Source organism: Culex pipiens, chromosome 3 (assembly GCF_016801865.2).
Source record: "Culex pipiens pallens isolate TS chromosome 3, TS_CPP_V2, whole genome shotgun sequence".
Taxonomy (NCBI): Eukaryota; Metazoa; Arthropoda; class Insecta; order Diptera; family Culicidae; genus Culex; species Culex pipiens.
The window spans coordinates 79,469,649-79,494,742 of NC_068939.1; the positions used below are offsets into that span (position 1 = coordinate 79,469,649).

A 25,094-nucleotide genomic window follows, 5' to 3' on the forward strand; every position below is an offset into this window, starting at 1 on the left:
TATTCGTTCTCTGATTACGAAAAGGAACTAGTTTGGTAAAAAGATAGTTGGGTTTTTTACTATGAATTATTCTGAAAAGTGTAACTGAAGAGCGAAATTTTATGAATTGGGAAAACGGACATCCTAAGAGATTACTTTGGTAGTTTGTAACACTATCATATCTTGAAAGATTATATACATATCGAACACATGCATTCAGGGCAACTCTGAGTCTATCAAGTGCAGCTACTGAAGCGTTGGAAAGAACGAAATCTCCATAGATAAAATGAGGATAGATTAGCGTTTTAAACAATTTAAGCTTCGTGGCTATATCGAAATTTTTGGTAATTAGATTAAGCTTTTTAAGTGTTCCATACACTTTTCCAACTTGTGCATTTATGTGCGAGCTCCAGTCCAGATTAGATTTAAAAATTATACCAAGGTTATTGGCGCTTTCAAAAAATTCTATTCTTTCACCTGACATAACTAATGGAGGCGGGGAAGGTGGAGTTTTTAGATTACTTATAAGAAGAGCTTTTGTTTTACTTGGATTAATAGGAAGAAAATTATTTTCGGACCAATGATGAACTTTGTCCAGATCATGGTTGATTTCATTCGAAATTAGAAGATTATTTGAATTTTTCTTGGCACAATAGTAAATTTGAACGTCGTCAGCAAATAAATGTACCAAACAATGATCTAAAATTGATGGCAAATCATTAATAAACAATGAAAAAAGAAGAGGACCAAGTACGGAACCTTGTGGCACACCAGAGAGAATAAGTTCGAACAACGAATAACAGTCATTGTGATAGACACATTGACTACGTTCTGATAAATAAGATTGAATTAGAGATGCAGCATGTTGGGAAAACCCAAAGATAGATATCAGTTTATCAATAAGTTTAGCATGTGAGACACGATCGAATGCTTTGGCAAAGTCTACCAAAAGTAAAATAGCAACTCCTTTTTTATCAACACAGCAAGCAATATCATCATGTACTTTGAGAAGGGCTGTTTCAGTGCTATGATCCTTTCTAAACCCAGACTGGAAAGGTGATAATAGATCAAATTCATTTATGTAACCCTGGATTTGTGCTTTCAGTATTTTTTCAAGAACTTTCGAAAGTGCGCTAAGGATACTAATTGGTCTCATATTTGTAACACAAGAGGATGAAGCTTTTTTCTTAATTGGTATTACTTTGACTCTCTTCCAAGCTTGGGGAAAAACAGAACTTATAATGATTGAATTAAATAGGTGGAAAATCATCGGTAAAATTAAAGGCAACATTATTTTTATAAATTTTATGGGGACATTGTCAAGACCAACAGCATTGGAACTAATAGAGAAAATTGCATTAATTATTTCATGATTTTCTACGGGTTTAAAGTGAAAACCATTTGGGTTTGCATTGGGAATACTAGTATAGACTTGTGACGGAGTGAAGTTAGACGTAAAAAATTGATTAATATCATTAGCAGAACTATCACACACTGTCGAGGATGAATTACTCTTGGTGACGCCAAGGTTTTTAATATTCCTCCAGAGCTGTTTACTGGGAGCAGAAAGGTTAATTCTTTGTTTAAGGTGGTTAGATTTAGCATTTTTTATCAACAGATTTACACGATTTCTGAGAGTCTTGTAGAGTGAGTGGTCTGAATCTAAATTACTGTGCTTCCAGTTTCTATATGCAATATCTCTATCAATCATAACACTCTGAATCGTATTGCTAAACCAAGGATTTGATTTAGTTTTGCTTAGTCTAAGCGGAACAAATTCGTTAAAAGAGTAAACCAGATGTTCATTAAGTAAATCAACTAATCTGTTAGGATCCGAGATTTCAAAGTAATTAGTCCAATTAGTATTATAGAACGCATTTTGAATTGCAGGTAAATTAGAAAAATTGTAATCACGATACCAAACTCTATTTGTATCAGGATTCAATGAGAATTCAATAGTTGACAAAATTAAATCGTGCCTAGAGATTCCGGGCATAGAAACTTGGTTAAATTTTAAGACCGAATCAGGGTTATCTGTAAGAAAAAGATCTAAGAACGAACAACCAGAGTTATAAAAGAAAGTAGGCTCTTCATTAATACAGCAATAAGACATAATTTCTAATATTTCACAAAAACGGACCGATTTGGTATTCGATTTGGAAGGATCAGTATTAAAATCACCGATGAAATAAGTTGATTTGTATTTGGAATGATATTTAGAAATCAGATTGTGTAATATATCAGCACAGTCTAACTGAGGTGGGTTGTAGATAATACCAAGTAGGAAGTGTTCATTACTACACATGAAATCAAGAATTAAAAATTCGGTGCTACGATTGGGAGGGATTGGGTCATTTGACGATTTTTCAAGAATTCTGCATTGAAGACCTTTCCTAAAATAAACACAAATACCACCACCACGGCGGTTACGATCATTTCGAATTAGTTGATAACCTTCTATGCAGATCATTGAATCCGTTATGGAATTATCAAGCCAGGTTTCAGTAAAACAGATAATATCCGCTTTACTTTGCGTGAAAGTCAACTTCAACTCTTCAAATTTGCTAAAACTTCTAGCAGATAAACTTTGAACATTAATATGACAAATATTTAACTTATTTTGATTAAAAATAGCGTTAACTACAGCTTTGGTAATAAATATGTTTGCAGAGGCATTATTAGGCGGAAGATTATCCATTATCAAAATCAAAAGATGAACATCGCAGAGAACTTACTAAACTAACCCAAAAACTAAGATTTAAAACTACATTCGAGATAAAATACTTACTACTAAAAGCGTTTGCAGAATTCATAGTTCGATTTGAGTTGCTCTAATTCTTCACTCAGCATTCTTTCAGCATTCGAAACCAGCATTTGCAGCATCACAGCATACAACAGCAGCTCCACCGCCGAACCTCCAGCTGCTAGCTCCTTCCAAAATAGTCGATTCAGCCGCCGGTGGCCTCCACTTGCTCGGGGGTTAGGCTCGCCCCTACGGAGTGACCACTGACCTGCTACGTCCAGCGCACCCCTACGGAGTGGCCGCAGGACGCGTTGCAGGCCAGGCGACCGGCCACACCGGGCCGGATTTCCCCTGCGGCTGTGTCCAGTTACTGAGCAACGGATGACTAGCGTTAGCGTTGCCTACGGACCGACTGCGATGTAAGGGTAGAACATCACTCGTTGACGTCATTTCCTCGTGGCGAATTACTTTTTACTGCATCAGGAACAAAACTTTCAGGAGGGGATTTGGATACATGGAGAATAAAGGATCGGAGTCATGGGAAAAACTTGAGGCAGGAAAATGAGATTATCAAGGATAGGGTAGTGTTGTATTTTTTTTTTATTTTTGACTTTTAGGAAGGAAGATAAGAAGGGAAAAATTTAAGGATGGAATCATAGGAAAAAAAAAATGGAGGGATAAAGAAAAACTAGTAAGGATAGGGAAAACTTAACAGCCATCGGTGGCCTCCACTTGCTCGGGGGTTAGGCTCGCCCCTACGGAGTGACCACTAACGTGCTGCGTCCAGCGCACCCCTACGGAGTGACCGCTGGACGCGTAGCAGGTCAGGCGACCGACCACAACGGGCCGGATTTCCCCTATGGCTGCGTCCCATAGCTCGGTAACGAAGGGCTTGCGTTACCTACGGACTGATTAACTTTAATTTTTTTTTGTGATTTCTTTCTTTTTTTTTTATTTCTAATTTTTTTTTGTTTTTTTATTTTTTTTTTTAATTTTTTTTTTGTTTTTTTTTTATTTTTTTTTCTGTCGTTTTTTTTTTGATTTTTTTTTTTAATTTTTTTTTATTTTTTTTTTATTTTTTTTTTTTGACTTTTAGGAAGGATGGAAGCACGGGGAATTTAAGGATGGATTCAGAGGAAAAAGGGAAAGGAAAAAGAAGAACTATTGAGGAATAGGGTATTATCGAAAGACGGCCAGGTGCTCCAGGGTTGGGCATGGCTCAGCAGGTGCGTTTCCTCTTCCTTTGGCGTACACGATTCCGTTCCTGGAGTAAACTTTCTGGACTTTTCCCTCCTTCTTGAGACGCAGAGCAGCAGCACGGATCTCACGGTCCTCCTTCGTTAAGTTCTCATTGACGTAGATACGGTTGGTGTTCTGGAAGCCAATGTGGGACAGGTTCAGGTCTCGATGGTTAAGGTAGCCGGCATAGAAGGCGTTGCGGTCTGCACGGAGGGCAAATTCGCAGATTATCGGGGGGGGTAGAACCCACAGCAATGGGAGATTTGGCCAGCCTTGCCAAACTCGCCAAGGGGATTTTGCTTTCGTCACAGCCCAGCCTGGTGACGATGAACCCGAACATAGCCACAAGGTTTTCATTCTGCTGGTACGGTACACCTGAGATGATCAATTCGTTCACCTTCTCCACTCGTCCAATTGATGCATTTGCACGATCAACATCATGCCGAACTCCAGAAACTGAGTCAGCAAGCCGGTCAATTTTACTGCCACACTCAGTTTTAAACGCTGCCAGGGAGTCCTCCAGCCCGTCGATCCTCTTGTCCAGATCCTGCTTAAAGTTGTCCAGTTTGGCCTCGATTTTGCTCCACAAATCATCGATCGACATGATGGAATCCTGTTCGCTATCGCTTCTTGGTCTTTTGTTTATGTTGCCGTCGAAAAGAGAGTTGACAGAATCCGATCGTCCCGCGAGAGAAGAGAGTGACATGGATCGAGTTATACCATGGCTTTCTACCTAAGGTACTCGCGATTGAGTGTGTAGTAGTGCGGTTGTCAAAATCGCTATCTCTGACTCTCTCACTCCACTGACACTGACATTGTTTATGTTTTGGTTTTCCTGGCACGGTCCATTGTTCTTTTGTTTTTATTTTGGTTTTAGTGGCACGGCAAGGCTGTATATCAAAGGTACTCGTCATCTTGCTTTGCATTAGTGTGAGTGCATGACTCCGTGCCACTAAAACCAAAATAAAAACAAAAGAACAATGGACCGTGCCAGGAAAACCAAAACATAAACAATGTCAGTGTCAGTGGAGTGAGAGAGTCAGAGATAGCGATTTTGACAACCGCACTACTACACACTCAATCGCGAGTACCTTAGGTAGAAAGCCATGGTGGCACGGAGTCATGCACTCACACTAATGCAAAGCAAGATGACGAGTACCTTTGATATACAGCCTTGGAGTTATACGACAGTTCATGTGTATAACAGTTGGACAATTCTTGAGGGCTTCTCTGGGAATGGTCTTCAGAAGATCCTGAGCATAGTATTAACCAACAATTTAAAAGCTCGGATAGGCACCAGAAAACACAAACTCGCACGAACCGAAACTATTTCGCACTAGTTTAAAGACTCGTTAATCGATTGCCGTCGGTTTCAAGGTGAAAGCACGGAAGAATGCACTTAAAGTGAAGAATTAAGAGCACACTAAAAACTTGTTTACTCGTCGCTCATCCCTTTAGGATTGATGAGATTTTGTGTACTCTTTCGGGCAATCTCATATAATTTTTGATTTGAGCAACTTTTATTTTTTTGACCCGGGCTAGAGTACATCTGTTATGTCAGAAAAACAAATGTGTTAGGATTCTACGGAAAAGTTACATAACATCACGGATATCATTGTCCGTGATAACATATCAATATAAGGAAACATCCCGACTATTACATATTTCCAGATGCTGAATAAAATCAGTTAAATCATTGTTTTACACATTTTATTAAAAATTTGAAAAAATGTAAAACTTAACAGTGACCAGGCAAGACATGCAAATGAGCAAACAATCAAACATGAAAAATGTTTAAAATTACCCAAAGTTCTAGCAATATAAAAAATCGTAAAATATTTCGTTATGCACACTTAAAAAGTTTTCGAGCAAATTGTTGATTTCCTTGGGGGTACATAAATCAATAATTAAAAAAATCATCTTTCAAATGTTTCACTTTATAAAAAAGTTTAATATGAAGTCTACATTTAATGGTAAGAATAATGTCCTTTGAAAAAATGGTCAAAATTTTCCCATGGTTTTTGCCTTATCAAGCAAAATAAGAAAAAAATTACAAATAAGGTTATAATTTGATTTGTTATTTGTTATTTGGTATTCTTTCATAAGACCGGTTCAATAAAAACAAATTGCCTATGTTTTGGTTATGTAATTATTTTATCAACGCATTACCGACAGTCATGATTTTCTGATAACAAAATCAGTTGTTATTGTTGTTTTATTATAGAGGTTTTACACTCCATGTGCATTCGCTTCTTAACAAAATCAGTTATTTTAACAGGAAATGACCTGAGTAATTCTCTACCAACTCACACGAAATCGGGAAAAGATGATGTTTGAAAGTTTGCTTAGATGCTTTCTCTAAATTTGGAAGTAGAAGGCGTAGATTGCGAAATAAAAATTTGGTGTATTTGACAAAGTTGCTTGGATTGACAAACCTAACAACTTTTTAGAAGACAAAAAAAAAATCCAAAAATATTCCTGAAAAGTTAGATTTTGAAAATCACCCTAATCGTGAACCAATCTAATTTTCAACCAATCCAAAAGTTGTTCCTTTCTATTTGCAACAACTTTTCTCAAGACACTTAAGCTCCAAAACTACATCATTTTTCGGGAAATATATTCTACACTTAATTTTGCGATCTGGACCACTGTGCAATGTAAAATTTGTGTATTTATGATGATTTTGGTAACATAAATTCTTCAAAGAAAATTCACTTGTTGGGATATGTATATCATGTTTTGCTTAAAAAATTGAACACCTGCTTTTATTTTCTTAAATGTTCTGTCTCCTCTCTACATCAAACAGCCCAGAGGGACGATGTTAAATAATTAACATTTGATATGTTGTGAAACATCAAACATATATTGTATTTTCATTCGAGTTGATTAATTGATTGATTGATTGATTCAATTGATTTAAAACAAAATGTTGAACCAGGTACTAAGCTTACGGTGTTGATTAGACTAAATGAAGTACCCTCTCATGGTTCGTAATCTGACCGATAAGGACCCCGCTGTGTGGGTTATTCAGGGAGATAGTGATGATACCATACAGCAGCAGTATAATAAGAGTTATTAATAAATTGTTGCATTTCACTTTTTCCCTGTGTCCTCTTGTTGCCAGCCGCTGTGTCACTTCCTCGTGGAGTTATTTCTGGCACAATTATGCTTCGATTATTTCCACCCGTTGCGTATGGACTTCAAAAAGGTGAATTAAAGCTGATCGATTGGAGGCTTTTAGGGTAATTATTCGATGGACATTAATATTTTGTCATAATTTATTTGTATTTATATAGTTTAATCAAGAATATTGTTTAAACGATGTTTTTGGATTAGATCTTTTTTTTTCTAAAGAATAAATTCTCGATCCTGAAATAGGATGACTAAAAAAATGAGAAATATTTTTGTTTTCATATATATTTTTACATCTTCCTACATTAGTTGTGAATTGGTTGTCTTTGTTGTATTGATTTATTTCACTTTTTCAAATTACATTTAAATTTTTAATTAGTTGAAGGTAGTTAAACAGATTCAAGGAACATTTTTATCTCTTTGAAATGAAGACACCAAAGAAACTAGGCCTACGTCATAAATTATTCCAGAGTGCTATCGATCGCCAAGTGAATCACTCTTAACAGACGACCGTGCGTTTCCACACCAGCCCGTAGAAAAGGGGTTAATTTGTCCGATTCTCGCATCCACCTCATCCATAATTTTCCAGTTCGAAGACCTTTTGTCAGGCAGACTATCAACGAGGTGGGTGGGCCAAACTCCATTTTTATCTTTCCTGGATTATGTGCAACTCTCCTCTCTCTCTCTCTCAGTGGGAAATTAATACCGGCCGGCAACGAGGCACCATAAACTACTCTAGCCGGCTTCCGATACAAGAGAATGGAAAAAATGATGGAAAACCCCATTTTGGGAATAATAATTACCCTCAACTCGACGCTGTCGTGCTTACTTGTCGCACGTCGTTTTTTTACGTTCCGAGAAAAACGCGTTTTAATCAAGGGGATAAAGTTAGAAGAAGATTCACAATTCCGCATACTTTATTGCAAGATTCTTTAGGTAAACACCGAAAATTTGGTTGAAATTTTAAATAGACAAAAAATGCTATAAATCTCTTTATTTTATCTGTTTTCGATAAGAAGCCGATTAATTGAATCATTTTATAGGCGATAGACTATTTTTCTAAGCTCCAAAACATATTTTGTGTTGAAAAAATATTTTTGTTGCCAAATTGTCTTGCCTAATTTGTGTACACCAATATCAGTGTCTTGAGTTTGTTTATCTTTTGCTCTTTGGTCTGACAGGGGGATTGGCAGCCAAACCCACTTTGGTCTGACAGTTTTGGTCTGACAGCTTCATGCTGGATTTTGGTCTGACCACGCGGGGGATAGGCAGCCACACCCCCTTGGTTTTAATGTTTGACCTTGAATAAACAAAAAAGAGAGTACACAATGTAAACAATAACAAACACGCTTTGTTTGGTTGAACATTATGTGCACTTGAAGTCTTGAAGTTTTGTTGAATTTGGTTGCTGGAGTCCCGAGTTATAATTACAAATGTAGTCGAGCTCGTAACTGTGTCAAACGCGTTCTGACCTGAAATCCCTTTGGCAAGTTGTCGCACATACAACAATTTTCAGAGTGTGTCAAGATAGCACGACAAGATTAAAACTTATTTTATATGAAAAGTGACAAAAATGCACGGAGTTTTTTCGGTTTTTATTGAATATCTCAGGATTGAAATCGAATTTTGGGGATCTGTGAAGGTCAAAAATTGGCCCAAAATGCACGTGTGTCAAGTTAGCACGACAGCGACGTATTGAACTTTTTTTTGCTCAACCCCGAAATGCGGACGGAGCGGTGGTTGTGACCAGCTGATTTTTATTATCGTCATCATCGTGACCGCGAGATTTATTTCCACGAGTTGGCCAAAAGCACGCAGGTATTATTGTACGACTGACGCCCGTCGGAAGTCAGGGGAATTTGATGGATTGGATTATTACCGCCCATCAGGTGGATTAAAGGGGCTGGTCAACATCATTTCCCAGACTGGCAAGGACACATTCGAGCAACATGGGCGAAACTGTTGCTGAGCAGTTTTAATGTTGAGCGAATAACGAGGTCGTGAAGGAAGGAGGTTTTTGTTTTCAGTCATTTGCATTACCTTTTATTTTTCTACAAAATACGAGATTGTGCCAAAAAATCTAATCATATCTGATACTCCTGGAAAATTTGTGAGGAGCACGTGAAGGAAATGTCAACCTAGGGGAAATATACCCATTTTAAGCCTAATAAGCGGTCGTGTTTGAATGATGCTGGATAATCTGGAGTGTTCCTTGAAATTTACTAAAACCAAGTACACCAACGAGTAGAGCAACTTTTTGTGAACATTTCTGTTTATTTTCACTTTTATTAAAAGTTATGCTATTCCTTTTACAAGCATTTAAAAAAAATATTTCAAAAATGCATTCTAATCAGTCGAGTGCATTGGGCCACGCCCATTTTTCTATTTTCAGCATAGTTCTTTTTTCTTCCAGCGCTCTTTTGGACCTGCTTAGTGCTGCTAAAAATGATGAAATTTTAAGCGAACACTCACGAAAAGTAGCATTTATAGAGAAAATTTCCTGGCATCACTGGCTCACTCCAACAGGCGCTGCTGGTGGTGTTGGTGGCCACCCTTTGTTCTTTATTTGCCTTCGCTTCTCGCTCGGCTTTCTTCAGCCTTCGATTTGAATGGGTCGTCAAAATTCTAACGTCAAAAGACTTGGCGCGTTTGTTATTTTGACCGGTTGCTAATTATTGAAATATTTCGAGATTATTTTTCAAGTAAGTGACTAACTAATGTGCAAAAGAACATGTTGCCGGTAGTTGGAAGCAAGTTTATATCTTAAGCGCTTTGAAAACGTTAGCGCAAGTGAAAAGATATTGATGGTGACTTTCGTTAAGCAGTTAACCTCTCATCTTGAGTGTAGATGTGTGTGCCACCAAAATGATGAGAAATGGTCTCGCAAAATCGAAATTATGATTCATATGATGAAGATAGGTGTTTGATTAGAAAGGGTATATTTCAAGGAACATGCAGCCCGGCGTGATTTACGTCACAACTACCAAACCCTGCAATTGCGCCACGCCACTAACCATGTGGTCAAAAATCCTGAAGGTCATCCCGTGTCCCACAACCAGCTGCTGACTGGTCCGAGAACATCTGCGAAGTTCTCACATTGCATGCGATTGTTTATGCAAATTGTGCCCCGGTGTAATTTGCATAAGAAACTACTCTATTCCGCTCCAAGTCAGGTTGCTACCCCAAAAAGGTTGGAAGAGCTGCAAACAAATCACTCGCCAACCACCTGCAAATCCTTCTGGGTCAATTCGGCCCCGCTGGATTTGTGCTGATCCTGCAGCGGCACTGCGCTGGGGGGAACTGGTCAGCCTTCAAGCCGCATGTTGACGGCGGGTTCGTGAGTACAAGACAAAGGCGGGCGACCTTTCCGGGACCTCCGAAGGGGCCTGATGGCCAACGTGCTGCTTAGCAACTCAGCGCCACCAAGGATATAGCATTCTTCACCGGGTTGGCATTTGGGAAATTTACGCAAGGACACGGGCACTTCCTGGTGCCGAGGACGACGGCGACGGTGATGCACCGTTTTGTTCTCTTGTTTGAACATGGTGGCGAGTTAACTTAAAATTTTTAAATTTAAAATTATCAAAAAAAAAAAACAAAACTTTTAATAAAAATTCTCATCGGAAATCTGATTTTCCAAGCTTTCCGAAGTTGAGTCGGCACCATCGACGCAATATCGAGCTTCCCGGCAAGACTTCCGGAGAAAGCAGAAAATAACCATTAGTAGAGCTCCAGAGCGGAAGCTTTGAATGCCGTTGAAGCGTAGTGAAAGAAATCCATAGAAATTAAAGCGAAATGTGTTGGATTATAGCAGGAATGGCTTTACAATTGCCATGATTCCTTGCAAGGTTGGTCAGAACGCAAGAATGTGAAATTCATTGCTGCAGTTCGTCAGTTGTGTGCTTTCTTGTGACAACAACCATTTAGTACTTTTCGAAAAATCGATTTTTAAAGTTTGTTGGTAAATAATTTCAAACTATGAATGATAGAGCTAAACTTTTTGAAGCAATCGGTTCGTATACTATCGCTAAACAAACGCTCCAAGTTTCAACTAATTTGGTTACACCTGTTAAAAGATACAGTAAATAATGTAAACAAAAATCTGAAAAGCACGTGTCACAAGTGTGTTTCGAAAGTAAAATTGTACTACGTGTCACAAGTGTGCACAGAATTCCCATTCAAACTAAAATAGGCTTAAATCAATAGTTTAACTGACTTAATCAGTATATTTTCAAAGAAAAAAGGTTGCATTGCCTTTAGAAAGTATGTGTTTACATAAATTTGTGAAAAACAAGAAAAATTTTCCACATTTTCCAACAACATGTATGACGTGTCACAAGTGTGCACAATCATTTTGATGATAAATTGGTATATGTCACAAGTGTGTATTGCGATATCCGGGAAACGGAAGCGAGTTTCCAAAATCGGGTTAAAGCATCTTGTAGTGTTTGTTAAGTATAGCAAAACGTCATCATTAACTCATTTTCGACCAAAATGGTCTATGTTACAAGATAGCACACAGCTGACGAGTTGATGGCCTTGTGTATATACGTTAATTGCGGAAGTCGTATATCCTTTCGTCGGCAGGACAAAAAAACACACCCACAGTTTTGTACAACAATACAAAATCCAGCTAATTTATGTGGTGGTGCTGCAAGAAAGGCCGGCATTCGACTCTTGACTATAGCCACGTGGATTGAAAAAAAAGAGGTAAAATCGGACACGTGTACGAAACTTGCTGGTCCTTAATTGCAATAAAATTGGATCGCCTACCGGTCAATCATGACCTCATGGTTGATGCTTTTCACGTGCGGAACAGGATTCTTGTTGTCGTGGGTGCTGTGCATAGAACTTTGAGTGAATCAATTTATAATGACAAATTTCGTAAATCAGGTTTGGATGCTACAGATTCGGAGCACAGAGCTGAGATGGATTTTAGTTGCACTGTGTGGAAGGTCGAAGCTGTTTGGTTTTGTGAAGAAGAATGTTTTTATAAATTGATGGAGAAAATCTGTTTTAATTCAATTTATTCACTCGTAATATGGCGTAATATGGTGTTGTGTTGGCAATGACTGGGCCAATTTGATGCTCTTTCATTGTGTTCAACATCTTAACAAAAACATAAAACAAAAAAAAACTGTACAATAAATGAATGAGGTACGATAAACCAAATAAAAAAGGACTACTCACTGTATAAATATTAGATGTTGTCATTACCAAAAAGATAATTGGATGAACTTTTCCTGTTATTTTGATTTCTGTGATTTTTCTTTCTGGAGTGTTACTGGAAGCGATGAAAGAATCTTTATCAAAAACGTGCCACTGAGGAGCACTTACTAGTATGATTATATTGTCTTGCGCGAAACATCGATGAAACTAAACTAAACAATATTTGTAAACAGTATTTTGTTTTAACTGATGTCCTCTTGAAAGTTCAAATTTGTTCTAAATTTGTTTTAAATGACGTCCTTTCCGATTTAAAAAGTTAGTTTTGTAATACAAAACTTAAAATTAATCAATTCTTAAATTCTTTTCTGAAGCTTCTTGAGTATTCAATACTGTCAACTAAGAATAGTAACTAGATTACAAGTTTAAAAATAACAGGCTCTCAAATAAACAATCAAATTTCATAATACAAATTGATTGCAAACGGGCCAAACATTCAATATTACGCCCTTTTGAAATGTTAGTCTTGATTTTAAATTTTTGAAAATATTGTTTTCGAAAAGATCGGAAAATTTCACGAATGTTTCATAGTTTTACATTGTAAATCGGACCATTAGTTGTTGAGATATCGACATGAGAAAATGGTGGGTTGTTTGGGTGAGACTTAGAAAACATAAATTTTCCTGTTTTTAACCTTTGCATGCAATATCTCAGCAACTAAGGGTCGTATCAACAAAGTTCAATTAAGCAAAATATAGAGAATTTTCTCAGCTTTTCAAAAATATTTTTTTCAGAGATGGGCAAACATGGGCACTAATTTTAAAAAATGAAAAACTGCGACTATTTTCCAAAAAGTTAACTAAAAATGGCTATAACTTGAAAACGGTGCACTTTATCAAAAACTCACTAAAGTTCTTTTTGATTGCAAATTCGATTTTACATCGAAAGATGAAGTTGAAATTTTTTTGCGACCAATATTTCGATTTTTTGAAAAAAATCTGTATTGATTCAAAAAATCATAACTCGGTCAAAGATTTTTTGCCCATTCTGGAAATTTCTGAAAAGTTGGCATTTGATGTCCTCTAAAACATATATAAAAAAAAAATAAAAATAATGTTTTTTTGCAAATCAAGTTTTAGTGACAAAAAAGTGAAATTAAAAATCACCAAATTTTTTTTTACCGTGTACCATTTTTTTTTAGTGTAGTTCATATCCATATCTACAACTTTGCTGAAGACACCAAATCGATCAAAAAATTCTTTCAAAAAATACAGATTTTTGAATTTTCACATATCACTTTTGTATGGACAGCTGCCAAATTTGTTTGGAAAATTATATGAACGAACTAATGATGCAAAATGGCTTCTTTGGGCATACCGAATGCATCAAAAAAGTTTCAGCCGGATTAAAAAATACAAAAATTAAAACTAAAGAAAAAAGACCGATTCCGTAGAGAACTGCTCGTGGAGCAAAAATGTCACGCGATTATCTCCTGATTGGATGAACGGATTTTGACCGTATTAGTCTCATTCGATCCGTCTTGGGGTCCCATAGGTCTCTATTTAAAATCAGCAAGTTTAGTTAAGTACTTCAAAAGTTATGCTAAAAAAAAACGATTTTGGCGTATGTCCGGAAGATTGTAAAAAGGGTGTTTTTTGCAAGAAAACCTATCATGTTCTACATTTTTAGGTATTAAAGGTATTCAAAAGACCTTTCCAATGAGCCCAAAACATTAAAGATCTGACAACCCTATCAAAAGTTATTAGCACTTAAGTGTTATTTATACACTTTTTGGAGGCCGGTTCTCAGATATTTCAATGAAAATGATGTCCGGGTCCCTTATGAAACCCGTCGTTAGTTAGATAATTGAAATACCTTTCAAATGAGTTTAAAACATCGAAGATCTGACAATCCTACCAAAAGTTATTATCATTTAAGTGTTATTTATACACTTTTTGGAGGCCAGATTTCAGATATTGTGATAGAAATATTGTCTGAATCTTCCATGCGAACTATCGTTGAATATGTTTTTTATCAGACCTTTTCGATGAGCCAGAACTATTGAAGGTCTGTGAACCCTATCAAAAGAAATGAGTAATAAAGTTGATTTGTTAAACATGTTAAGGGGGAATGTTGCTATTTTTACTGAATGTATTGACTTTATGAATGTGAGGAAGGCACCAACTACCTAAAGGTGGATTAAGTAACGTTTTTACATTTTAGGTCACGGTGTATTTTTCCGAGAACAATTCGACAAGTCTGATATCTGCAATTTAGAGTCTCTTGAAGCATATTCACAAGAAATTTGATGTATATGAACAAGAACCCATCGATTTGCATCAATTTTCTGTAGAAAAATCCTATAAAATCTTAAAAATAAAAGTTGCTCTAGACCCCCCCTGGGTGCTGAAAAGACAGTGATTTTCGAAAGCTCCCCACTGCTACCCACTAATACAACAGCACTACAGCTGTAAACATAAAAAAAGTAGAAGGCTATGTTCAAGCTCAAGCGTGACATATTATTTGCTGCTGACGTGAATAGTTTTGAAACATTTTGGATCTGTTGATGTTGATGTTTTCGATGAAAAATTAAGTGTATCCCACTTTTTCCTTCGTATACTAAACGATGGGCGGCCAAAAGAGACCTTTTTTGTTTTCCACGTGATGAAAAATTGTGTCAAAAGTGGGTGGTATTTCGTGAATCAGAGGGGTTGAGTGTAAAACTTTCTTTTTGGACAATAAGAATTTAACGTTTACTTCTCAATACTTTTCCTTGATTATAATTATTTAATTATTTTATGGGAGGGTTTTACGTTCCTAAAAAAAGTTTGATTTGGTACACAGTCTAGACTCAATCATCCGAAGACCTAGGATTTTTTTTTGATAATCGAGTCTAAACTGTGTATCAAGACGAGTCCGGATCCATAAATTAAGCTTTGAACTTTAAACACTATATATTTATGCTTTTGATCAAGTCACTTTTAAATTTGTTAGATTTTTTTTTCGCATTTTAAATATTAAATTGCAAACAAAAAACATAACGAAAAGGACTGCTCACATATTTAACTCAAGAATATAAAAATAATTTTAGTAAAAGTTAGAACGAAAATTTTCCGTAAAATAATCTTATAAATTTCATAATTTCAGCAACTCTCGATTTCTGGAGATTTTTTCAAGGTTCCCGAGACAAAATAATTTGAAATAGGTAATCATTTCAACGAACTCGTCCACCATTTTTTTTTATTTTGTGTAAATAGATAAATTTGAAGTGAGAAAATAATTCAAGTCTAGAGTTTTTTTTTTAAAGGTCCTATAAGTCTTCTATATGTTTATAGGACCCAATCAAAAAAAAAAAAAAAATTATGTGGTTGAGGGTTAAAAGTTACCATTGAGTCCACAGTACACCCAGAACTGGGTATCGGCATACGAGAGGATAAAGAGCACGATTCGGTAGTAAAATGGTACTGTGTGCGGACGGAGAGGATAAATCCCGAAATTACCGAGAGTACTTTACTCATGGTTCATCTTCAAAAAATAGTTCATCTATCAAAAAAAAGTACCGGTACCGAGACTCGAACCCAAGACCTTCGGCATATTGAACCGTGCCTTTGCCGTACGGGCCACCATGGTTCGGTAACTAAGTGGCGGTCATTTGTCCATATAAGCCACTCAATGGATGAACTGTTCCAATGAACGAATGAACACGCAGAGGACTATACTCTCGCAAAGTAGCACTTTCCCCACGTTTCTTTTCGTGAGGACAATCCCCTCGTTTTTTAACTTTGGGTGTATAGTGTGTGGCATTCAAGGGCTTAACATATTATTTTCACCAAAATAATTGGAAAATCTTCTACAAAATAACCTGAAAATCCTTTTTTGCAATTCCGTCGTGAAACTACTTACTTTTCCTGTCATTCTTGAATGACGAAATAGCCTACTTTTCTGTACCAAAAATAACAGAATCGAATAGCAACACTTTTCAAAATAAATGCTGAAAAGTTCTACTTTTCAGCACTGAAATGGGTGCTGAAAAGTTGAACTTTTCAGCACTTGTTTCGAAAAGTAACACTTTTCAACATTTTTTTGATTTAAACGATTTATTGACAAAATACATGAAAATTCGACTTAAAATTTCACTCAATGGGTGTTTTTCGAAATTGCAAAAAATGTTGTATGGAACTCGTTGCAAAACTTGATTTTTTCAGCACTCGTCGTATTTATCCAACTCGGTGAACCTCGTTGGATAAATGTACGACTCGTGCTGAAAAAATCCTCTTTTTGCAACTTGTTGCATAAACTACTATTATGTCTCAATAGTTGCAAATTGTAAGAATTAGACCGATTCTTGGCGAAGTACAATATATTGATTATTCTGATTGGTTTCAGACCAACAAAATGTGTAAATCCATTTCCAAATTTAAACCTTTAAGTACCTACTCTAAACACTGCTGTCGCTAGCCTGTTTCTGACGTAATACAGACTTGATACTACTTTCCCAAACTAACCCTGAGTTTGTAACTTTGTCCCCTTCCAGCTAAAAAATGATAATATTCCTCTACCTGATCCTGGTGCTGGCCTGGGCCCTGCTCATCATTATCCTCAAGTGCAAAAAGGCACGCGCCAAGCGGCTGGCCGAGCTGCAGGAGGCGTCCCAGCCCGTCCACGTGGTTCAGATCGGCTCGAACCTGTACGACATAATGTCGATTCAGCACCACCACCACACCCACCCGATGGGCCGGGTACCCCCGTACGGGACGGTTTACGACTGCCTGGGCACCGGTGACCATCAGCACCACCACCACGGGACGACGCCGGGTTCCAACGGGGGAGGGCGCTCATCGGTGACACATTCCAACGCGGCCTTCGTCGGGGATGACGGCAGCGTTTACCCGGGAAGTCACATCTGTAAGTTATTTGATCTTTCGAGAAGATTAAAAAAAAAAAAATAACTGCAAAACTGATGAATTCATGAATAATTTTCTTTTGATTTAAAAAATAAAATGCGCAAATATTTTCACTGTGCCGTAATAAACTTTCCACGATGACAATTTTTATTGTTATCTCGCCTTTTTAATTGTTTTCCTTTCCCCTTTTCAAACAGCTCCCCTGGAGCCACCCCCTTCGTACGATGAGGTGATACGACTGCCCGCTCACTATCCCAAGGTGGAAACTTTTGTGCCCGAGATGGTGGTGCCCTCCGACGAACCAGCGGCGGCAGCAGGCACGGCAACTAGGAGCGCCGCCACCGCCCCCAGCTGTGAGTCCCCGCCGGCGTTCAGCGTGAGCGGGCTGGCCCGGATAAAGCCCATCTCGGCGGCGGTCAGTCCTCCGGCCGCGGCAACGGTGACGAGCACCTAGTCAAGCGCAGGAAGCTACACTGAACATGGTTTTGTGAATTAAGTTTAAGGATTAACTCTAGTAGGGATCGACTTAACGTGCAATGAATTTGAGACAAATCGTTGTAAGAACTATCAGCAAAATGTTAACGTTTGTAGAACAAATAAGTTACCATCTAGGATTTTTAAGAGAATCACTATTTGCCATATCGTTTTTAGTAAATGTTCACTGAAATACACGAAACTTCGGTGAAATAAATAAAACGTGTTTGGAATCATTTCACGACGAACAGCCGTATAGTGCACAGCTTGCATTCAAGCTTGCGTTCAATAAATTTGAATTCCGGTGGAGTGAAGAGGTACCACGTGGAGAGCATCACAGGGAGATCTCTGAGTAATTCTCTACGTTTTCGAAAATAGTAATATTTTTTATAATTTTGATTTGAATGGAAATGTCCGAGGGCCTCGTGGCGCGGTGGTTAGCGGCTTCGGCTGCCGATCCCTAAGTTGCTATGGGGCGCCTTATCCTCTTGAATTTAGAATAGGAGTTTGTATGGAGAGAACCTATTTTGCATTTTAAAATAAACATGTTTGTTTTGAATGTGTTTTAACAACCAACACGCAATTTTAATTTTAAACTGGTTTTGAGAACGCTGTATCTTTTGGTGGGAGCAAAATAGCACCAATGATGAGTTACCTTGCTTTTGGGAAAGATAATATTCTCAATTTCAACCCTTTTAAGTAGGTTTTTCAATTTGATGCAGAATAAAAACCGGGACCGGTGGTGTAGGGGTAAGCGTGGTTGCCTCTCACGCAGTCGGCCTGGGTTCGATCCCAGAAGGTCCTGGTGGTATTTTTCGAGACGAGATTTGTCTGATCACGCCTTCCGTCGGACGGGAAGTAAATGTTGGCCCCGGACTAACCTAAAAAGGTTAGGTCGTTAGCTCAGTCCAGGTGTAGGAGTCGTCTCCCTGGGTCCTGTCTCGGTGGAGTCGCAGGTAGGCAGTTGGACTAATAATCCAAAGGTCATCAGTTCGAATCCCGAGGTGGATGGAAGCTTAGGTGTAAAATTAGTTTCATTAGTTTGTTTTACAAAACACGCCGTATGACAATGTTGATCAGAATGCTATGAAACAGCATCTCTATGTTTAAATACACTCAAACCCCGATGGTTTGACACCAACTGTTGTCAAACGAACGGGGTCACGTTTTAGTTTGACACCCCTTTTACACGGAGTTCACACACACTACCAAACGTTTGTTTTGATAGTGTGCGTGAGCGCCGTGTAAAAAGTGACAGTTCGTCACTTTTTAGTTTGAATTTGACCAACCAACGGGGTACAAACTAAAAAAGTGCCAAACGAAAAAGTGACCAACCACTGGGGGTTGAGTGTAAGTGAAAATTAAGTTATTCTCTCTGTCATCAAATTAGACGTCATTTTTCAACTTGCGATATCTTGGAAACAATTGGTTTGATTTTTGAAATTTCTTTTGACAATATTTTAGATTTTTTGCAAATATAATCATTTTAAAAAAATATGCCTTAGATTTCAGATGAGCCTACATTTTTTGAAAAGTTCTAATCATAACCATAACTTTGCCGAAGACAACAAATGGATTAAAAAATCTCTTCTCAATTTACAGATTTTCAATATTCACATGTCCATTTTCTATGACAAGCCTACAAAATTCAGGCTCTTTTTTTTTTAAATAAAATTGTTGCTTTTATTTAGTCATTATCATACATTTACATGATCCATTTCATCGGTATTTAGGCCACGGCCTGTAATAATCAGTAGTTTTTTTTTCTTTCCTTCACTAGGGTTAGTTCCACTCAAAGCTTCTTCCAGTTTCTTAGCATTCTCCGTTTCTTCAACTCTTTTTCCAGACTCGTTTTGTTCCGCTAGCGTTTTGTTTTCCTTCATGATTGTTTCATTTGCATTGTCACTGTTTCTATTCTTCTCATCCGATCCCTTTTCGCCTTCTCCAGCCTGGTTGCTTACGGTTGAAACATCCAATATCTTGACTGGATGCAGAACAGATGCATCGTTGGCGACAACTTGAGCAAAAGTGCTACTTTTTTGCTTAGACAAAAAAGAAGCTCCAGTACTGCTACGCTTTGGACAGTTAACTTTCATATGACCTTCCGAACCGCATCCCTGAATCTTTATCAGTGCTGGTAAATCTTTATACAACTTTCATGGATGAATGCATGCATGAATATTCCACGCACACCATTCCATATAGGAAATCCTGTTTCTACTGCAAACATTTCTCGACTAAACTGCTTTACCTTTCCATATTTGCCCAATTCCCTTCGAATCTCCTCATCTCCTATCTCTGGTGTTAATCCAAAGATCCGGACATATTGGATATCCTCTCCAGCAACCATTACCATTGTTTCCGTTGTCGTTCCGTCGGCGTACCAAAACGTGGTTTCCGCTCCTAACCTCAAAAGTGCCTATCTCATCAATTCCGTTGACTGAAACTTTACATAAACGCTGTGATCCTCGCGATACATTGCAGATATCTCCTCCCATTTTTTCGATCTCACTAGGTTTTTTGGCCAAATTTTCCCTAGTTTTTGTTTAATTGCATTTGAAGAACCTTCTGTTACCAAACGGTTATTGAAAAGGAAATAGTTGCAAGGAACACCAAATCTCTAGAACCAGTTATTCACACAAATTGTAAAATTGTTATTTCGGTAAATAAAATGAATTGAATTGAAAAACTCCTCCCATTTCCAGCCGTGATTCCTAAAGAACTGGAAAATCTCCGCATCCTTCGGCTTCCTTTGGCCAACACCGAAATAAATTCGGATGGTCGAAAAAAAGATTGATTAAATTACGCAAGACTATGTGGAGGGACCTGTTCCCCAGGTTAGGGGCGGCTCAAGGAAATCGGTGTCCTGCTCCATCGTCGAGGTAAGCGTCTGTTCTCCAGGTTAGGGGCGGCTTACAGCAGATAGAGTTAGGACCCCCCCCCCCCCTCGAGCGTCTGTTCCCCAGGTTAGGGGCGGCTCGGAACAGCGTCTGTTCCCCAGGTTAGGGGCGGCTGACTAACAGTCCCAGTGCCAGGGTGGGACTCTAAACAGTCCTGGTACGACGGTCCTCCGGCGAGACAGGGGGTTGGTGATGGCTACACGCACCCGCCGTAAAACCCAAGTGCAGAGAGCTCCAGATGCGAGCCGATCCAATCGCCGACCCGATTTTCGGGGATCCAGGGATTGGAAACTCGGGACGTGGAACTGCAGGTCTCTCAATTTCGATGGGAGCGACCGCATTCTTTTCAACGAATTGCGGGTCCGCGGCCTCGAAGTCGTAGCGCTGCAGGAGGTGTGCTGGAAGGGGAAGGACCACCAAGAGTACGGGGGTTATACTATGTACTGGAGCGGCGGCGACACACACGAGCTGGGGACAGCTTTTATCGTGCTGGGCGAAATGGCGAAGCGCGTGATTGGGTGGTGGCCAGTCAACGACAGAATGTGCCGGTTGAGAATCAAGGGCCGATTCTTCAACCTGAGCATAATCAACGTGCACAGCCCGCACATGGGAAGCGACGCCGATGACAAGGACGCTTTCTACGAGCTTCTTGACCGCGAGTACAGGAAGTGTCCAAAACACGACGTCAAGATTGTCATCGGCGACTTGAACGCTCAAGTTGGCCAGGAGGAGGAGTTTAGACCGGTTATTGGGAGGTTCAGCGCCCACCAGCAGACGAACGAGAACGGCCTACGACTCATCGATTTCGCTACCTCCCGAAACATGGCCATACGTAGTACCTTCTTCCAGCACACCCCCCTATACAAGTACACCTGGAGATCACCAAACGACACGGAGACGCAAATCGACCATGTTCTCATCGATGGTCGGCACTTCTCGGACATAATCGACGTCAGAACCTACCGTGGCGCGGACATCGACTCGGACCACTACCTGGTGGTGGCAAAGCTGCGCCAACGCCTGCCTGAGGTCAACAAGATCCGGTACCGTCGCCCGCAGCGGTATAATCTGGAGCGGCTCAAGGATCCTGAGGTCGCTACCCAGTACGCGCGGGAACTCGAAGCTGCGTTGCCTGACGAGGGTGAGCTCGCTGAAGCCCCTCTGGAGGCCTGCTGGAGCCATATGGAAGCAGCCATCAACGCAGCGGCATCGAGCGCCATCGGGTACGTGGACCGAGTTCGACGGAACGGCTGGTTCGACGAGGAATGTCAGGCGATTTGGGACGAGAAGAAAGCAGCGCGGGACAAGTGGCTGCTGCACAACACCCGTGGGAACAAGGAGTCGTACAAACAGTTGCGAAGACAGCAAACCCATCTCTTTCGGGACAAGAAGCGCCGCCTGGAAGAGTTGGAGTGCCAGGACATGGAACAGCTGTATCGCTCCAACGAAACGCGTAAGTTCTACAAGAAACTCAGTCAATCCCGGACTGGCTTCATGCCGCGGGCCGAAATGTGCCGGGATAAGGACGGAGGCATCTTGACGGACGAGCGTGAGGTGATCGAAAGGTGGAAGCAGCACTTCGACGAGCACCTGAACGGCCCAGAGGCGGAGTACCAGGGCGACGGGAGAAACGACGTCAGCGGTATGGTGGACGGCGAGGACGAGCCAGCACCCACGATGAGCGAAGTTAAGGATGCCATCAAGAAGCTGAAGAACAACAAAGCAGCGGGTAAGGATGGTATCGGTGCTGAACTCATCAAGTTGGGCCCGGACAAGCTGGCGGCCTGTCTACACCGGCTGATAGTCAAGGTCTGGGACACAGAACAGCTACCGGAGGAGTGGAAAGAGGGAGTAATATGCCCGATCTACAAGAAGGGGGACAAGTTGGAATGTGAGAACTATCGAGCCATCACTATTCTCAACGCGGCCTACAAAGTACTGTCTCAGATCATCTTCTGTCGTCTGTCGGAGCGAGCAAAGGATTTCGTTGGGGCGTACCAAGCCGGTTTTGTGGAGGGGAAATCGACGACGGACCAAATCTTTTTGCTACGCCAAATCCTCCAAAAATGTCGCGAGTACCAGATCCCGACGCACCACCTGTTCATCGATTTCAAAGCCGCGTACGACTCGGTCGATCGCGAAGAGCTATGGAAGATCATGCACGAGAACGGCTTTCCCGGGAAGCTGATCAGACTGGTGAAATCAACGATGGACGGGGCACGGTGCAGCGTGAAGATTTCGGGAGCGATGTCCGACCCGATCGAATCGCGCAAGGGACTGCGACAAGGCGACGGTATCTCCGGCCTCTGTTTCAACATTGGGCTTGAAGGTGTTATGAGGCGGGCGGGCTTCAACATGCGGGGCACGATTATCAACCGGTCCAACCAGTTCATCTGCTATGCCGACGACATGGACATTGTCGGCAGAACGTTCGAGGATGTGGCCAGGCGGTACACCGAATTGAAGCGGGAAGCGGATAAGGTTGGATTGAAGGTGAATGTTGCGAAGACGAAGTATCTGCTGGCAGGAGGAACCGAGTCCCTTAGGGCTCGCATAGGACCGAGTGTGATGATCGACGGGGACGAGTTCGAGGTCGTGGAGGAGTTTGTGTACCTCGGATCGTTGGTTACGTCGGACAACAACTGCAGCAGAGAAATTCGGAGGCGCATCATCACCGGTAGTCGTGCCTACTATGGACTCCACAAGACCCTACGGTCTGGTCATCTTTCCCGGCGTACAAAGTGTACCATGTACGAAACGCTGATAAGACCCGTCGTCCTCTACGGGCACGAGACGTGGACGATGCTCGAGGAGGACATGCAAGCGCTTGAAGTTTTCGAACGGCGAGTGCTTAGGACGATCTTTGGCGGCGTGCGTGTGAACACTGTATGGAGGAGAAGGATGAACCACGAGCTGGCGCAACTCTACGGCAAGCCAAGTATTCGGAAGGTCGCCAAGGCTGGCCGAATCCGGTGGGCCGGACACGTCGCAAGAATGCCGGACGCGCTGGATGCGCGCCAACCGAACCAGACTATCAATCCGGTGAAGTTGGTGTTCAATTCAGAGCCGGTTGGAACGCGGCGGAGGGGGGCGCAACGTGTGAGGTGGTTAGACCAAGTGGAGGAAGATCTTCTAAGTGTGGGAGTTCCGAGTCGGAATTGGAGAGTAGCAGCCCAGGACCGAGTTCAGTGGCAGCGCATCTGGAGACAGCTCATGACCCGGAGGTTGTACGAGCAGTAAAAGTAAGTAAAGTAAAAGTAAGTAATGTGGAGGGATGGTCCGATTTGGATGATATTAGTTGATAACGAGTGCTGGTCAGGGTGGTCCAAAATTGAGATATCGAAGTTCACTAGGATTAATTCCAAATTTGAGCTCGATCTACACTGGGGAACCCATGCTAAAATGACCATGTTTGCGCGGCCAGATTTGAGGATGTGATAGATTCAAAATATTTCACCTGGTTATTTTTCAAAAAATCTTTATTTACAAAAACCAGCTTCGAAAAATGGCACAAAAAGTTTCCCTTGAAATCTATAGTGTTAAATATTTTGTGGTAAGTAACAATTAGTAAAAAATGGTGTTCACAGATCGATCTTTCTTAAATGCTAATACTGTTTGTGTGTTTATTACTTCGTGTTTAAAAATATAAATATCTCTATCATCTTCTCAATTTATTTACAATCCAAATATACAATTGACTCAGTTAATATGTAACAAATAAATTAATAATTGTTCTCAGTACTCTGTGCTTCTGGTTAGGAATGTTAATTTAGCAAACATACACAATCTTCTAATGAACAATTTCACCTTTCATCATAAACTCGTGGTGGCTTGCAGCTTAAAGTACCTGCTCCTACTCTCCACCTCATGCCCAACCGTGCCCCTCCGCTCGTCCACCGTGTAGCAGGTGCTCATCGAGGGAATGTTACTGCGGCCACTTTTCAGCCGAATAAAGCCCCAAATGAACGCCATCAGGCTGGTCACGATGATGACGGCGCCGAGTCCCTCCAGCACCATCCGACTTACACCCACGGAGGGCAACTTGGCCGCGGCGGCTTCCTCCAGCCGCATCCGGTTGAACGGCGTGTCCGGATCGTCCGCCATCCGACTCATCAACATTTCGTCGTAATACGCGGACTGATCTTCGCCGGCGTCACCTTCGTTGTCCACTCGGTCCGCTTCGGCGATTCGGTTGAGGTCCGAAATGTCCGTTTCTCCCGGCTTTCCGGAGCCCGAATAGAGCTCCTTTTTGATGGACTTTGATTTGGTGCGGTTCTGGTTGGGTACCGGGAGGATCGCTATCTGGCAGGCGCCCAGATATTCGTCCTTGGAGATGTCCTCCTTCATGATGAGGCAGAATTTGTAACTGTTGGGAGAAAGGATGTGAGTTTGATTGTGAACTCCTTTAATTTTATCATGAGCGTACCTTAATTCACTCTGCAAATCATACGCTCCGATGAGTTTGGTAACAAAGACGTAGTCTGTAGCGTTTGCGAGTTCCGGCATTTGATTACAGGAAACCTGATGGAAGAGGGAAAAAGATTTTAGTTTTTAATG

At 40.5% G+C, this 25,094-nt stretch overlaps 2 protein-coding genes across 4 annotated transcripts in view; one reads left to right on the forward strand and one right to left on the reverse strand.

Annotated features, from left to right (window-relative positions):
• LOC120422629 (lysozyme c-1) overlaps positions 1–25,094 on the forward strand; it is a 34,722-nt gene that overhangs the window by 4,010 nt on the left and 5,618 nt on the right. Inside the window, exons 2-3 of one of the 2 annotated variants that reach the window (XM_039586124.2) lie at positions 16,794–17,164; positions 17,361–17,859. The exons of the other annotated variant lie outside the window; for it this stretch is intronic. Of the exons in view, the coding sequence (XP_039442058.1) occupies positions 16,801–17,164; positions 17,361–17,617 (621 nt within the window). The 5' untranslated portion in view covers positions 16,794–16,800 and the 3' untranslated portion in view covers positions 17,618–17,859. Of the gene's footprint in view, positions 1–16,793; positions 17,165–17,360; positions 17,860–25,094 lie in introns of those variants that run through there. 2 annotated transcript variants of the gene reach the window in all.
• The window catches only part of LOC120422627 (leucine-rich repeat-containing G-protein coupled receptor 4), a 55,302-nt gene continuing 54,206 nt past the window's right edge, over positions 23,999–25,094 (reverse strand). For both annotated transcript variants that reach the window (XM_039586122.2, XM_039586123.2), the window contains 2 exons: positions 24,964–25,058; positions 23,999–24,903 (listed from right to left, as the gene is read on the reverse strand). In XM_039586122.2, the coding sequence (XP_039442056.1) occupies positions 24,351–24,903; positions 24,964–25,058 (648 nt within the window). In that variant the 3' untranslated portion in view covers positions 23,999–24,350. The remainder of the gene's footprint in view (positions 24,904–24,963; positions 25,059–25,094) is intronic.